The sequence below is a fragment of the Gallinula chloropus genome (genome assembly GCF_964237585.1).
Source record: "Gallinula chloropus genome assembly, chromosome: 1".
Taxonomy (NCBI): domain Eukaryota; kingdom Metazoa; phylum Chordata; class Aves; order Gruiformes; family Rallidae; genus Gallinula; species Gallinula chloropus.
Window position 1 is genome coordinate 125,524,944 of NC_140085.1, and position 15,134 is coordinate 125,540,077.

The following is a 15,134-nucleotide window of genomic DNA, read 5'->3' on the forward strand; positions in this document are numbered from 1 at the left end:
ATGAGATAAAAACCTAAAACACTAATATTTAATTTGGAGTGGACCCTCTTGAAGGAAGACTAAGTTAAGCTTCAACTTTCAAAGATTTAACAAGTAATCGCTAAAATATCCTTAAGCAGGATGACAGAATATGTGCAGTATTGGTCAAGAAAAGTGCATTGTACAGAGCAGTTTAAGTTACTGCCTGCTGAGGGCCAAGAAGCTGTCCTGTCAAGAGCACACTGTATCAAATTTGCCTTTCCAAGCTAACACAAAAGCACAGGAACATGAAACATGGCCCTAACCAAAACCTCTACTCGCTCCTATCTCCTTAAAGGTACCGCCGCGGGACTTAGTGTCGTACATACTTGTGACAGGCAAACTGACTGCGTACACCAGGAGCCAAACTGAACTGTTTAACTCTGTGACTGACCGTTTCAGTACTACTCTGTTGATGACATCAGCAACCTCTTCGTTGCCAAACCGGTGGCGATGTGTGCTACTGAGAATACATTAAAGGGTTTGTACCATTGAAGGTGTTTCAGACCAGTGGCCACTGCAACAGAACATCTTTGGCAACCACAGACATACCATAGGTAATTCACAGCAGCTGGAAGAATCCTTAAGATGCTTGCAAACTTCTACAGCGCATCATTAACTCTCTGCAGTGTGTTGTGTAAAGTACCTCAGCCCCGAAAAGGAAGGCTAACCATCTGGCAGCACCTCAGAAGTTGCAGGGGTTTGTTTTACAAAGCTAGGGCTTGTGAAATTTTAAAGGATGGTGTGAGACAGCTCATGAAAAGGCCTCCAGTGCAGTTGGGGTTGATAGGGAAGGGAGGAAGTGTAATGAAGGGCCAAAGACTTAGGTTTCAGTGTACCACTGGGAGGTTACTCAGGGACAGGCAACAGTTGCATTCATGAATGGATTTAGTCACACGAGCAGTATAATCACATTGGTGGTGGAATATCTTCAGACAACGAAAAAAATGAAACAGGAAAAATCAGCTTCATCCAGAGAGTCCACTAAGTAGTCTCATTTCCCTTAAAAGACAAAGAAGGTGTATTAGTAACATAGAATTTACTCTAAAACATTAATAACACTCTATAACACAGCTGAGCTGTAAAAGGAGTTTGGTATAACTATTTTTTGTTTTCAATAAATGCAATTCTAAATTAGATGTATCTTGTGACACCAGATAAGCCAGCACGTAAGTGTGTGGGGTGTGCATACAGCAGTGGACAAGAGATGGGTAAATTTTTAACAAGTAGAAGGAAGGTACTCAAAGCTTTTTTATTTTTTTTCCTGAATACAAGCTCAGCTTTTGAAAGTTTAGGAAATAGTGTTGCAACTAACTTGCAGAACTGCAAGACACCTTATTCTGAGAGAATAAAGTCAAAGAACTTTATACCCCAGATGTCATGTATGCTGCATATAGTGAGTCCTCACTTATACCCCCCTTGAGAGGTGCCAATTTAAGAATGCAAAGGCATTTATTTAAATTTGGGTCTAATAAATGATGGTATCACTTTCAGTTAATTCTCACCCCACAAAAAAGATCATAAAATAAGGTACAAATAATTGACCTGATTTTGATGTGGTATGACATACTGTATTGTTCTTTATACCCAGTCATCAGGTGCCACATGAAAAGGCGGTTAGTTTAGCAGCTCGGTAAATGGGGTTTTGCCACGTTAGTGGTTCCCTGTTCTGCCACAGCAGATTTTCCCTTCGCATTTCAGGAGCTGTAAAATCACAGCCCTGCCCTACAGAGACCCGTTCAACAACAGCACTGTTGCCATGCAAGACTTACTGCTGTTTCAGCACATGAAGGATGAACTCAATCCTCGGTAGATTCAATCCTCAAACCTACTCTACTGATGACTGCGTTGGAGTTCCAGGGTTTCATTAAAAGATAAAATGTAAGAAATTAATTGATGGACTTCCTGTACTGAATTTAGAGGAAAGTCTGGTCAGCTAGTTCTGGCTTTTAAAAGCAAAAGGTTATTTGCCTGAGTAAATGTTTAAGGGGGAAGCAGCTCTGCTCCATTCAGCAGCACAAGTTCTATACATACCGTGTTCTACCTACCCTTACACGCAGGTGAACAAAACTACAACCTGTACATAATTTTTAAAAAGAGTTAAGAGCTAGAAGTAACTTCTCCTGTCCCAAAGCTTACCAGTATGTATATCAAATATACTGGTATATAAAGTAACTACATTGGCATATACAGTAACTGTATCTACAGTAAGAGTATCTCTACCAATAGTTATTGTTATCAGAAAACAAGGGCAAAAATAGGTTCTGAAGGGCAGAGTGAGTTGAGATGAACGTTTGCCACTTGCAGGTCAGAAAGGCACTGACAGCTTTGGGAAGGGAGAAAAAAACCCCATGTTTTAATGATTTCCAGCAGTACAAGTTTAGATATGTATATGCAGGTTACTGATTAGTTGATTTTAAAAGGCAATTAACCCAGAATTTAAGTTGCTTGTTATTTATCTTCATATTATTTCAGGTATCCTCCATGTGGTGAAGAACCTGACCTGGAATTAATATTCAAGTTGCTTAGTTCAGCTTGTTAAAAATTTACCCATTTATTCACAGCTGGTTTTATTTTATTCTTCATAATCAAGACTGTTCTCATTCACAGATACATTCCAGAGTTAGTGAATCAATGTAAATCCATTTGTTCAATTAGATTTTTGCCTAGCATTTGTTTGCTTGATTTTAGTTCTCCTACAGACTCAGACAGTCTCTTCCATGCAAGGAAAATTACAATTGAATGGTTAATTCAGGTTGAATGAGTAGAAACAAAATACAAACACATCATCACAGAAGCATGCAGGAGTCCTCAACTGTCTGTTCAGTTAACACCCCCTGCCCATCCCACCAAAAGCAAAACAAAGGAGACTAAACCACCACCCCAAAAAAGCTTACTAAGCAGCAACAATGGCTATACTGTAAATGTGGGGGGTTCTGAATGAAATTATGAAACACAACAACAAAACCCAAGTGGCATCAGCAAATGAACTTATTTTTCTAACGGTAACAGTATCTTAATGAAATGCCTTACTTCAGGCGTAAGTAACTAACACCATCATCCATACTAAGAACTTTCTTTTTAAGTAAAACATACATTAATAGGTTGAAGATGCATCTTCATTGCATATGCACACAGTCCCTTTCCCCAGTATTGCAGTTAGGCCTTTTAGGGTCTCTTCTCTTACACAAAGGGAATTCACTTATCCATCAAGAGCAAAGAACAAAAAGAATATTCTATAGATTTAGTAGATGAAGATTTCTAACCACACAATAGTTTCAAGGGGACCAGAAAAAATGACAGGGGTGCATGAAGCCTTTCAGGGACAGAAGAAAAGTTTTCACTTTGTTTAAACAAGATCCTCAACATAATTTTAAATGTTATGAGAAGAAATACAGGATAAAGGATGGAACCTTATTCTAACTGCGATGCACACTGCAGTGAAGGCAATGCCAAACTCTGCCAGGCTGCTCCAACCTATTTCCCTTTTATGAACAGAGTACAGTCTCCATAGCAGGTCAAAGGGAGGGGAGAGTTCAAGGTTTCATGTGCACCTAGTAACTATGAATTTCATGGCACATGAGGATGGGTTCGAGATGGCGTCCACCTGGTTCCCTTAGGCACCACATATCTAACACTTGTGTGCATGAACAACAAAAAGCATCAGTCATTTTTGCTAAAAATAAACAGATGGAATAAAGAAACCCAACACTTAAACTGGTGCAGACAGCTTTTAAAGTGATCTAGTTCAAATAATAACTAACCTGAGACGTACTTTGCTCCGATTAACATTATCATGCTACTCATAATAAAAAACCCCAAAGGCAGACTACAGAAGATACTAGTGTCACCTGATGTCATCCAGGGGAGGGTGTTTCCAGTCAAGCAAATCAAAAGAGAAATATATATAAATTGCAATATATGTGTTAAAAATCATATGAACAGCAAAAAGTAACAAATGTAGTGACATTTGCAGAAAAACTCAAAAAGATTATGCATAACCCCCACAATAATTCCAAACAGACTCTCAATCTAAGAGTTCAAATCCAAATTCCACTGTTAGCACTACTACCTAGGTTCAGCCCATTTCTAGTATTCTTCAATCTTAAATACTCCCAGCAGCAGAAGACAAAGTTTCAAAGCAAGAACAAAGGAAAACAACATTTCCACTCCCAGGGTTAAACCAGATAATCTCCCTTTTTACATGCGCTGAAGAACAAGATGTGGTTTTATTTCTGCAAGGCAGAATTTTCCATCCTTCAACAGGAAGATATATCATACAGATCAAGCACTTGGAATTTTAGGATACATAATAGGGAGCTTAGATGTAAGGCAACTAAGTCATAATGGGCAATACTGAAGTGATTCTTGTTAATCGTGGTAAGTTACCTATTTCCCTTCCAAATGTTCTTGACAGATGTGTGTGTATAACCATGGTGTTAAATAAAATGCTGAAGACAACATACTGGATGGTAAAAGGAAAATTTTTTGCTTTAGTTTTCAAGAAACTAAATTGAAGTAAGAGATTTCTTGTAGCTTGAGGGCTGCAACTGTGGCTTGTGGGGGCAGTTTACATTTTAATACTTTTCATTCTAATAGTTTTTCCAATAAAAGGGAAATGAAATTAAGATAAGGCCCATAAATGATGTGTTGTAGGATGATTTGGGACTAAAAACCTATCCTGAAATAGTGCTGAAATATAAATTCAAATTATAGAGCATAGAAGACTGCAGGTTTTATTTAACTCAAACCTGACAGATGAAAACGCCCGCTCCTTTGAAAGAAATATTTTGTTCAGTCCCTCAAAAGTGAATGTATATTCTCTGTGAACAACAGGCCTATGAAATTCTTCACTTTATGGCAGCTTCACAGATTTTGATGTGGCTATCACTCTCACCTTCCTATACAGCAAATAATAAAGCCAAGATATAACAAGAAAAATCCCAGGATGAAACTTTCCTCCTTTGCAACATGAGGTTATAGTATAAGAAGGTTTATGAAGTCCCTGCATTGCCTTACACTTATGCTGTATCTCTTCTTCCAGGTAAGATTTTTTTTCTTTGTAAGCCATTCTGCAAAAACTGCAGTTAGGTTTGATTTAATGTCCCTTGTTTTTAGAGCCCTAAAAGATATTGCTCATGAATTCCTTTCAAGAGGAAGGCCTATCATGTTTTCCTGCTTTGTTTCCACAGTGATTTTAAGTAATAATTTTAAAATCATCAGCATAATCTGGATATGGTATGAAGAGAAATAGTCACTGAACTCAAGATTAACTACCTAGGCTAACTGGCTACCAAATAAACTCGACCTGCATTAATTTCTGGTTTACCATTTGAAGGAGCTTCAGCTGTCTCCCAGCCCATAGATTTCATTACAGCTTTCTTCCATCTGGCATAGCGATATTCACTTTCTGAAAGGGAGAAATGGGGGAACAGAAAAGCCTCTCAATGCATATGAATACAACCACCAGCACTTAAGCAGCAAAGACTACAATATTAGCTTTCCACTCTTTTGCACAGTGTAGTTTATCTACACAAAGCAAGGGTTATCAAATGCTGTTTTGAATTTTAAAAAAAGAAAAACAACCCCTAATCCCAGTGTTATACACAGGAAGGAGAAAGAAACCTTACAACCAATTTTCTGCATGTTCACCAAGAAGATTTACAAGTAGGAAAGAAAGGAAGCAACTGTTACTCATGCAGAAGCTCTTCAGTGTTGGAAATACTGTCTTGAAGGAGGGGTTACAGCCGTAATCATAATCAAAACAGTAGGATAAAATTCTGTACCAGAAATTAATAATTGAACCCTCCCCCCAATTTGGATTTGTATTACACATGGGTTAATTACGTCATGTACATGCTTTCCAACTCTAGAAGCACTTAAGAACTTATGAAAAACATAGCTAAATCCCAATGATTAATTTAGGCTTTTTAAAGCAAAAAAAAAGTTCTCCAAGAAAGTCAGTCCATTCTACATCTGTGAAAACTCACCAGTGCACAGCAGCTTTGGGAAACATCTTTGTCAGTAAAACTCTTTCAAGATTTCTTTGATTTTATTTGCTATAAATCAAAAGCTACTTTCTGCAGTGCCCAGTGCCAAGCTTCTTTCAAAAAGAATAAAGAAAAAAAACCCTAAACTCCACCACATTTCCCTGTGGAGTTACTGCCATTTTAACCATTTTCCAATCTTACTCTAAGTCAATAAATGGACAAAACAGCAAGTGAAACCAAATACTACGATGATGATCTCCAACATTTGTGAGGGTACTCACATATAACTGGTTTCATATCAGTACGTTAGAGTGCAAGAAAGAATAAACCCATCCGTTGGACATAAGATATTAGGTTGGCAATGTCATAGATAATATGAAAGGGCTTTACCCTCTGGGTTGATCTGTGGTTCAAATCGTTCACATGTCACTGCTGTCAAATCTCCAGGATTCAGACTCCAAATTCCAACACCTTCTGCAGCTCCTGCTGCCATAGCAGCCCCTAGAGCTGTTGTTTCAGGCATTGATGGCTTTACTGAAATAAATGAGAGGCCATGTTGATTTCTAACGAAAGTCACCTTGATGACATCAGAACTAAAGGTTTACATATATATCTGGAATGATAAATATTTTCTACAACTGCTGTATGTTTCCTTTAAGTTTACTGACTGCAAATCCCACTTTATTGCCATTCACATGGTTATGAGGCTAACCACCTATGAGTCATCCAAGCCTTTGAAATATCTCAGATCACTACTTCCTTCAAGCCTGAGTCATGCAATTACCCATTTTCATAACACTTACAAGGCTACTGACCTCAACCATCAGTTTCCTTAGAATACTTCTGTTAATAATATACTATTTCTTTTTGTCTTCTCCCTCCCCAAAGCTGTGATCACTTGCTAAGTTATCAGTCTTGTTTGCATGCTCTGGACATTGTGCTATTAAAAGCATTTTTATTTAGGAAAGGCATCTTGGAAGAGGCCATACACCTGTCCTTACTACCTTGTTTGCCTTCCACAGAGCCTATAGAAGACCATCTCACCGCCAAGATGTCAATGGTAAAGCTGTTCCCTCTAGAGCTGCCTGCCTCAGTGCTTCAGGCAAAGGATCCTTTAAAATCTGATTTTATTGATCATATCTTTTCATCTGCTAACTATGCATCTGCGCTGATAGGATGCGCTTTGTGTATTATGTGTTATTAATTATGTATATATTATGCATTCTGTAATATCTCTGGAGTTAAAACCTTTCCACTGAAGTGTCTCACTTTGATGCATAACAGACAACACAATGTTTTTCTCAATGATTTACTAGAAGCTGCATATTAGGCAAAATTATTACATTTATGCAGCAAATTATCAGTCTTCACTATAGATGAAGATGTATAATATCCTGATGTTACTCAGTGAGATAGTGCATCCTTAAGAATGCTAATGTATAGCTCACTATAGTCAGCAACTTTGGATCTGCTACAGGTGTTAAAACATGTCTTCCAAAAGAAGAACCCTTTTCACTGATGCTGAAATGCTCCTGATTTCAAGTGAGGTCCTTAAAGAGCTTTACTTTATTGAAACACATCCTTCAAAAGCTAAAAACCCTTTTTATCATTCTAGGAGGCTTCTGTGAAAGAAGCATTACATGATCATTTCTAAAATGGCTGCACTGCTGTTGGATCAGGAAAACAGTAATGTAAACTTCCATTTGCCTCAGAGAGGAGCAACCTCATTTGGGTTTGTATTTCCTAGCTGCACACAAAGAAAACTTGCTGCAAGATACCCCCTTTGTTGGTAACATCTATTCCCTTCCCCGTTGCTACTGTGGGGGAAACAGAACGGGCAGTTGTGCTTCGTGGGTTGTCTCTTACATGGCAAATGAAATCAAAGGTTTGTGCAGGCAAAGCAAACAGAAAAAGGGGTATTTGCTGAAACACAAATCTCAGTACCAAAAAGTTGCAAGAAAGCATTAATTTCACTGATTTAAAAATTGATAGATGCTTAGAAATTGATATGATGAATATCAGTGTTGCACCATCATGGTGCTGTAATATTTCAACACAAAAAGTCAGTGATTCTCTGAAAGTAAATCTCAAAACTGGATGCAAGACTTAAAAACTTTCTCTAACAAAACCCCAACATTCTCAAGGAGTAGCAAAAGATCAGCAACAACAACACAAGCCATCCAATTTGCCCTCAGCCATTACAAACCAACGTTGTTTTCACCTTTAAAAACAGGAGTTGTAATTTCATCTCTTACCTACTGGAATACAGAGAATGTCTGCTTGGAGTTGCATGAGGACTTTGTTATTGGTCATTCCTCCGTCTACTTGTAACTGATTTAGTGGTATCCCACAGTCCTTGTTTATGGCATCTAAAATCTTAAGTCAGAGTAATATATGTTAATTGCAGAGAAATCACGGTACCCTCTGAGGTATTTCAGCATTTGCTGAATTCCCCTCCCTTACCTATCAAGAGAGCAAAACAGGGGCAATGACAATACAGTTTTGTTTAATATACAGTAAATGCATTCAATTTATTACAGAAATCCCATCATCCCAGGTGATGTTTCTCCTTTGAAGCTCTATATATAGCCTATCTGTTGCCTATACAGTCTGAGAGGAAGAATCTTGAGAGAAGCTGATGACATTTATCAAAGCTAACAAAAGAATAAGTAGAGTCCTTCAGCTGATTACAGTTTCTCTAGATGCTTTCTCTAAAAGGTTTGAACTGGCAATCTGGAAGACACTTCAGTAGGAACTGATGAATGTTGAACCACTTTGAAAGAGCAGACACTTGATGTATTTTCATGTAGTTGTTGAAAATTGAGAATTTTACAGAAGACAGATTGCAAAAATAACATAATAGTGTAATTTTTTTGTAAAATTGTATTGCTTCTTTTGGGCACAGTGGATAGCTGAAAATAAATGAAAAGTGTTTAAATGTTTGTAAGGGATAATTAACTGCTACCTATCAACATGTTTTTTAGAAGGTTTCCTAAAAATACAAGATTTAGCTCAAACCTGAGCTACTGGTAACACCATGGCATTACCCTACAAGCACCTAGTAAAAGCAGAATAGTGGGGTTTCTCAGATTTTGTAAAAGCACTCAATTAAATGTCTCATTTCCAGTTTTTAAGATTAGTGCATAAATTTTGTTGACAAAACTAGCCATTAGGTAGTGCAAAATGATTTTCTGTTTGTAATTTTCCAGTTTATTTGAATAAAAAAGAGGTGTGCTTTTCTCAGCTTTAAATGACCAAGACTGCCAAAAAAGACCAAAGCTACAACACATTCTGTGTGGTCTGTAGTTCACCAAGTACCCAGTTATGCAATCCTTACTGGAAAAAGCCAACACACTTTTAAAAAAGAAGAAAAAAATTGTAGGTTTGTAAGGTAGTAAAAACTATATGGACATGAATTGTCCAGAAAATTCTACTTACTCCCAGAAAGTAAGTCAGCAAGGTTTATCACCAGAGAAATCTTTAAAGGAACTAAAAGAACAGACACAGGGTAGATAATGGTTAAAAATTAGGAAGTTAAGGGCCAGATTTCATGCTGACAGCATCTGTCCATGGGCCTGGACTGTTCAATATATTACAAATAACCTGGAAGAGGGTTCACCAGCACAGCAGCAAATTTTGCTGGCAGCAGCACGAAGCTATAACTGCTCTCCACTGTTTGTTTCCTTCACATGTATTATTTTACGTTTGTCTGTGGTGATTTCACCTGTCTTTTGTACTGTTCAGAACTTCAGTAGCGCCTCTTCTTCTCAGCCTTACATACACATACTATTTCCTCCAACAGTGGCTTTCTTTACCACTGTGCAAGACCATGTTGGATCATACTGTGCACTCAGCAGAGATTAAAAAAACAAAAAGAATGCTAGAAATCAAGAAAGGATGAAAGAATAAAGCAAATCATGGTCATGCTGCTGTTATCTCCATTGTACTGAGGCAGGATGGAGAGCAAGGTATCCAAGTACTTAAGTGTTGCCTAATGACAGCATTGTACAGCACTTCGACCTGAAGAAATGCTTATTTTTCCATAATGCCTGCTGGAAGTAAAAATGTAACAGGGGTCACCTTTCTGCACAAGGAAGGATCTGTTTGGATACCAAGGAACAGAGACTAGAAGGATTGGATAGCAAAATAAAACAAGGAAAAAACTCCAATGAACATATAATTTGAGGATTTTTCTGAAGGATATGAAAGACTTACATTTCAACTAGAACTAAAGCAAAAGAACTTTCTTTCTGACAGGACAGAACTAACGATGTATCACTGAAAAATGTAGATATATTTTATCTGTGTCACTAGGACTTAATCTGTTAATTTAAGAGTGCACAGAGACCTGATCAGGCACTCCTGCCATAGTGATAAAAGCACACTGACTAAAGCATGAAGAACTATTAGATCCTTCAAAGCAAGAGCCCTACTCCCCTTCCTCCTACTCCCAGCCATATGCCCTGTCCCTTTTTCTGACATTTACTACACTCCTTTGTGAGGCAGCTGAGGTCATTAATCCAGCAGAAAAAAAAAAAAAAAAAAAAAAAAAAAAAAAAAAAAAAAAAAAAGCCCAGCAAAAAGAGGGATAATTTTCTGCTGGAAAGTTCATTGAGCTGTCACGTGAAAGGGAATGGGTGGGAGGAGGGACAAGGAAAGAGAAGAGCAGACAACAAACTGGACTATCATATCAGTTCGGTTTCCTCTAACTTTATCCTGACGTGTACTACCAGAATTACAGATACATGCTACTTTCAAGCTCCCTCATGACTTTCTGGGAACTTATGAGGCTGTTAGCACAGCTTCAAAAGCAGATGTCTGGGTGAAATTTCAGTCTGTCTTTTCCAAATGAGTACTTTTTTCCTCTATGTCATTACAGCTGCTTTCCTCCTCTCACACAGTTTTAGCTGGGTGTTCTATTAAAACTCAGTACATTAAAATAACAGCATTTTAAATACATGCAATCAAATAAAAATTTGACTGTCACCCTTTGGGGTCTGGGGATTTAACCTTCTACTGTATTTGTATGGAACATGGGGAGTGTAAATTGATTCTAGATGGTGACATAAAGATTCTAACACTGAGAACATACTGATATCATATTTGATTTTATTGGAGGATTCATTTCTTCTGTGAGAATTCATGTTTGCTGTCGCAGAATGACAGCTAAGGCAATACAAACTGTAATGGGCAGGAAGTGAACCCAGACTTCCCTTGATATGTCTGCTGCTGTCTTGCTTTACCTTGTTTTTATTTGGAAGCAACATAAGCTGTCTCTGTCAGAGCAGACAATATAAAATAGGGTCCGCTACACTAATGCAACTTTTTAGTGATGGCATTGTCATTGTCATTTTACTGTTTCTATGTTCTGCCTCTCAAAATACTTGCAGAATGCATTTGCCTTATTTTAAGTGCTGATAAGAAGGAGCTTTGCCACCCCAAAAGAATGTACCGCCCAACCACATCATTGTAACTGAGCACACAGGAGCAATTTTTCAACATTAGCACCACGTAAATAGAGGAATAGCATCCAAGTACAATACAAAGTGTATGATTAATCTTCATTAAATCATTTCAGCCCTCCTCCTGAAGAGCTAAGGTCCCTGTTACCACAGCAATTTACAATGACTTCAGAACCCGATTTGCCTTTACCTCTCGTGTTTGGAAGCAGACCGCTTCTAGTGCAGCAAAGGCGATGTGGTTTTTATTTGTAAACTGAGTAAGGCCACAGATAATGCTGTTGAAGAGCACACAAAAAAACAGAGTTAAAACATACTTCTTTACCAGATATGCACTGTTAATTCACATTTAGGTCTTCTAATTCAAAGCTCCACTGTATGCGGACTGCTTTTTAATATTAGAAAGCTTGTTTCTCTCTAAACTCTCCCATCCTTGTTTTCCTGACAAACATGCTTTCAGTGTCCCATCAATACCATTACCAGAAATTAGAATTTTATTGGCAATCTGCATGCAAATGCATATTCACCTATACATACACAAACACATACATGAATTCTAGTCTTCCTTTAAGGAAAGGAAATTACAATCAAGGCTACATTTTCTTTAAAAAAATAATATCATCTATGAATAAAATCTTAATAAATACTCTAGGGCTTTCAGTTATTAAGGAAAAGCACTTCTGCACCTTCAAAGAGATTTTTGGATATGGAAATCATGCTACATCTAACTGAACTGAATTCTGTCAATGTACTCTGAACTGCAGAGCAAACAATCATTTTATTCTATGAGGAACAGCAGCATACTACAGAGAAATGCTGCTGTATTTGGTTATGGATGCATGCAAATTCAAAGATATTAAAGGACATTCATTTAGTTCATTCCAAAGAACAGCTTTTAACAGTTAAAAAGTTAAGCACTATGATCTATAAAATATAAGCACCTAACTAAGATTATTTTTTTCTTCTTTTTACATACAAAAATATCTAAATTCTAAACATGTAACTTCTCAAAGCCTTGGGAATTAGGCATTAAGATTCTTTTTCTCACTCTAGGAAAGCTATTTTATATTTAAATTTTATATGCTTCTGTGACTCCCAAGGCATGTTGTGATTCCAGCAACTACAGGCAAGCACACAATAGCAGAAAAGCCAAATAGGCTTTTATTGTTTGAACTAGTAGTTCTGACTAGTACCAGTAGTTAAGTCATAACAAGTAGGAAAGGGACTGGAAGGAGAGGAAAAAAAAGTGTTCGGAAAGCAAGCTGGACTTAAGGGGAAAAAGAATGAGGACAAGTGAGGAGGAATTAAGTAGCTGGTATCATATGAGAAATGCAGCAAACATGGGAAACTGTGCTCAAAAAAAAACGCCTAATCAGCACTAAATTCTTCACTTTCTACCTTTATTGCTTGACAGCTTGCAGATAGGCAGATCTCCTTCTCAGTGAAATGAAAATCCTTTCTGAACCAGCAATGTGTGAAGAAAAAAAGCTGGCCCTATTATTGGCAAGAATGATGGAACTATCTTGTACTTAGCCTCTGGCACAACCCAGACCAAATGCTTTCCCTGTCTCCTGCACCCCTTTGTTTTGAAGTAGGTAGAGAGAGGAAAGTGGGCAGCTGAGCTAGCTAATCCTGCCTTTTCTCCCGTTAGTAATCGCTGTTTTGAACAGATTAAATACAAAAAAGAAACAGTCATTCTTGAAGATACCATGGGGAATGATATACCCAGACACATCAAAGGAACGAAAAGAACAATTTCACATACCTGGAAGAACAAGGGATAATATTTATAAAATCATTAAATCTCTATTTATTAGTCAGATCCTTACCCCCTTGCACTGGGCTCCCAGTATGGTGCATACAGTCCTGAAAATGCTGGCACAAAGTAGCAGCCATAAGAAGTCCCCACTTCCGCAGCCAGTTTTTCTAATGCACAAACACAAACAGTCTCCTCTTAGCTTTTCACAACTCTACCAGCACTTGAACATGACAATTAAATGCATTATTATTCGAATAGGGAAAAATAGTCAGAATATGTTAGGCAGCTACAAAAATAATCAAGCCACTCAGGATTAGAAAACGCAACAAACTGATGCTCTGCTCCTCATTAACTAGTTGTCCATTTGCAACAATATGAATGGGAGATGGGCACAAGGAGCTGGAGGAAAGGGAAAATGGAAAATAAAACTGAAAACCAAAATCATGCACGCAATATTCTGACCTAAATTCTGTGAGGTTTTCAAAAGGCAAATAATACAACCCTCAAAGCAGTCCAAAAGGTCATGATTTACTTGAATTTGAGTCAAGGCAAGTGAGTGAAACTGGATCAAGACCAAAGGGAGTTAAGAACTACATTCCCATTAATTTCAAATGGATTTAGAGTTCTAAATTCTCAGCTTACGTATATAATCACAAGGCCAGCTGCAAGGAATTAAGTTTCTTAATATCTGAGTAATACCTTTGGATATCTGAATTCCCCAATATTAAAATATTTGCAATTTTATTAAAGCATCTAGAACTGCAAAGGAAGTAATGCTAATGTGCAGCTCCTTCCTATAGCAAGAAAGAAATTTTTTCTGATTTTGTAAATTTCTTGTGTTTGCATTCTTTAGAGAAGTACAGCAGTAAAGAAGTAGGAAAACTTACTCAAAAAGCCTTTTTTAAGTGGCTCTTTCATATAGACTCTACTTAAAAAAGGAGTGAAGGACATGTTCAGACAAACAGATGATGGAAGTCCCACATGACCTTAACAACACTGGCGAGATTAAAGCTCCTGAAACTCAAACCTTACAAATGTGTAGTCAGACTTGTGAAGCCAGGAGTTACTGCAGTGTTGTGAGAGCTGGCTAATTCACGTGATCAGTGAAGCTTTCTTACAGAAAAACAGGCTGACACTTTAAGTTTTTTACTTATTTTTTCAACTTTTACATAAAATTTTAATTCTAAGTTTTTCCACCGTTGAATAAAATACCAAATTATTAACAAATTCCTTTTAAATCCTAAATCTCATTAAACCAGTCACTTTCAAACTATTGCACTTGCATGCTTCTGACATTCTCTTCTGTTTTGAAGTTAGATATAGTCCCAGTTTCTATAACGTCCCACACCAGCTTTAGTTCAGCTCAAGCAGAAAACATCAGCTACCCCAATGTTAAGGGATTACTTCTTGTCTGTCTCTATTGTTCTTAGCCAAAAGAGATTACCATTCCCCACAATTCCTTTATGAGGTGGCTTTGCAAACTGAGGTCCCAAACTCAATGGATATGAAGCCTTCTACATAAATTGTTGCATTTATAGGGCCTCAGGGTCTGATGTTGATGATGAGAATGAATATGGAATTTTAGGATCAAATATGTTCTGGCTTCTGTAATAGAAACTTAAAATATTCTTGGCTCAGGAAAATTCAATATTGTACAAAAGCAGGAAATAGACTGTAAGTATAACATATTCTGGAATAGCAGCTTGCTATGGAAACTACTAAAAAGTACAGATTGCAATAGAATAAAGCTGACAAAGGGTTTAAAAGCCTCTACTGATATGCTGTATTAAATACATATATCAATAAAAAGGGATTGTATGGATGCAAATTGAATTGTTCAAACACTGCAAAATGCATGCATCTTCCAGGTTTTCTTTACTTGAATATTCTGAGCTTTCATTCAACATT

At 37.4% G+C, this 15,134-nt stretch overlaps 1 protein-coding gene across 3 annotated transcripts in view; it reads right to left on the bottom strand.

The window, feature by feature from the left end:
* Positions 1-90: 90 nt before the first annotated feature.
* The window catches only part of GK (glycerol kinase), a gene marked incomplete at both ends in the record, with an annotated part of 33,895 nt that continues 18,851 nt past the window's right edge, over positions 91-15,134 (bottom strand). For 2 of the 3 annotated variants that reach the window (XM_084269939.1, XM_084269940.1), the window contains 6 exons: positions 3,778-3,869; positions 5,348-5,428; positions 6,399-6,542; positions 8,264-8,384; positions 11,661-11,745; positions 13,297-13,393. In XM_084269939.1, the coding sequence (XP_084126065.1) occupies positions 3,778-3,869; positions 5,348-5,428; positions 6,399-6,542; positions 8,264-8,384; positions 11,661-11,745; positions 13,297-13,393 (620 nt within the window). Of the gene's footprint in view, positions 1,021-1,790; positions 1,862-3,777; positions 3,870-5,347; positions 5,429-6,398; positions 6,543-8,263; positions 8,385-11,660; positions 11,746-13,296; positions 13,394-15,134 lie in introns of those variants that run through there. The other variant, XM_084269941.1, reaches the window with a different exon arrangement.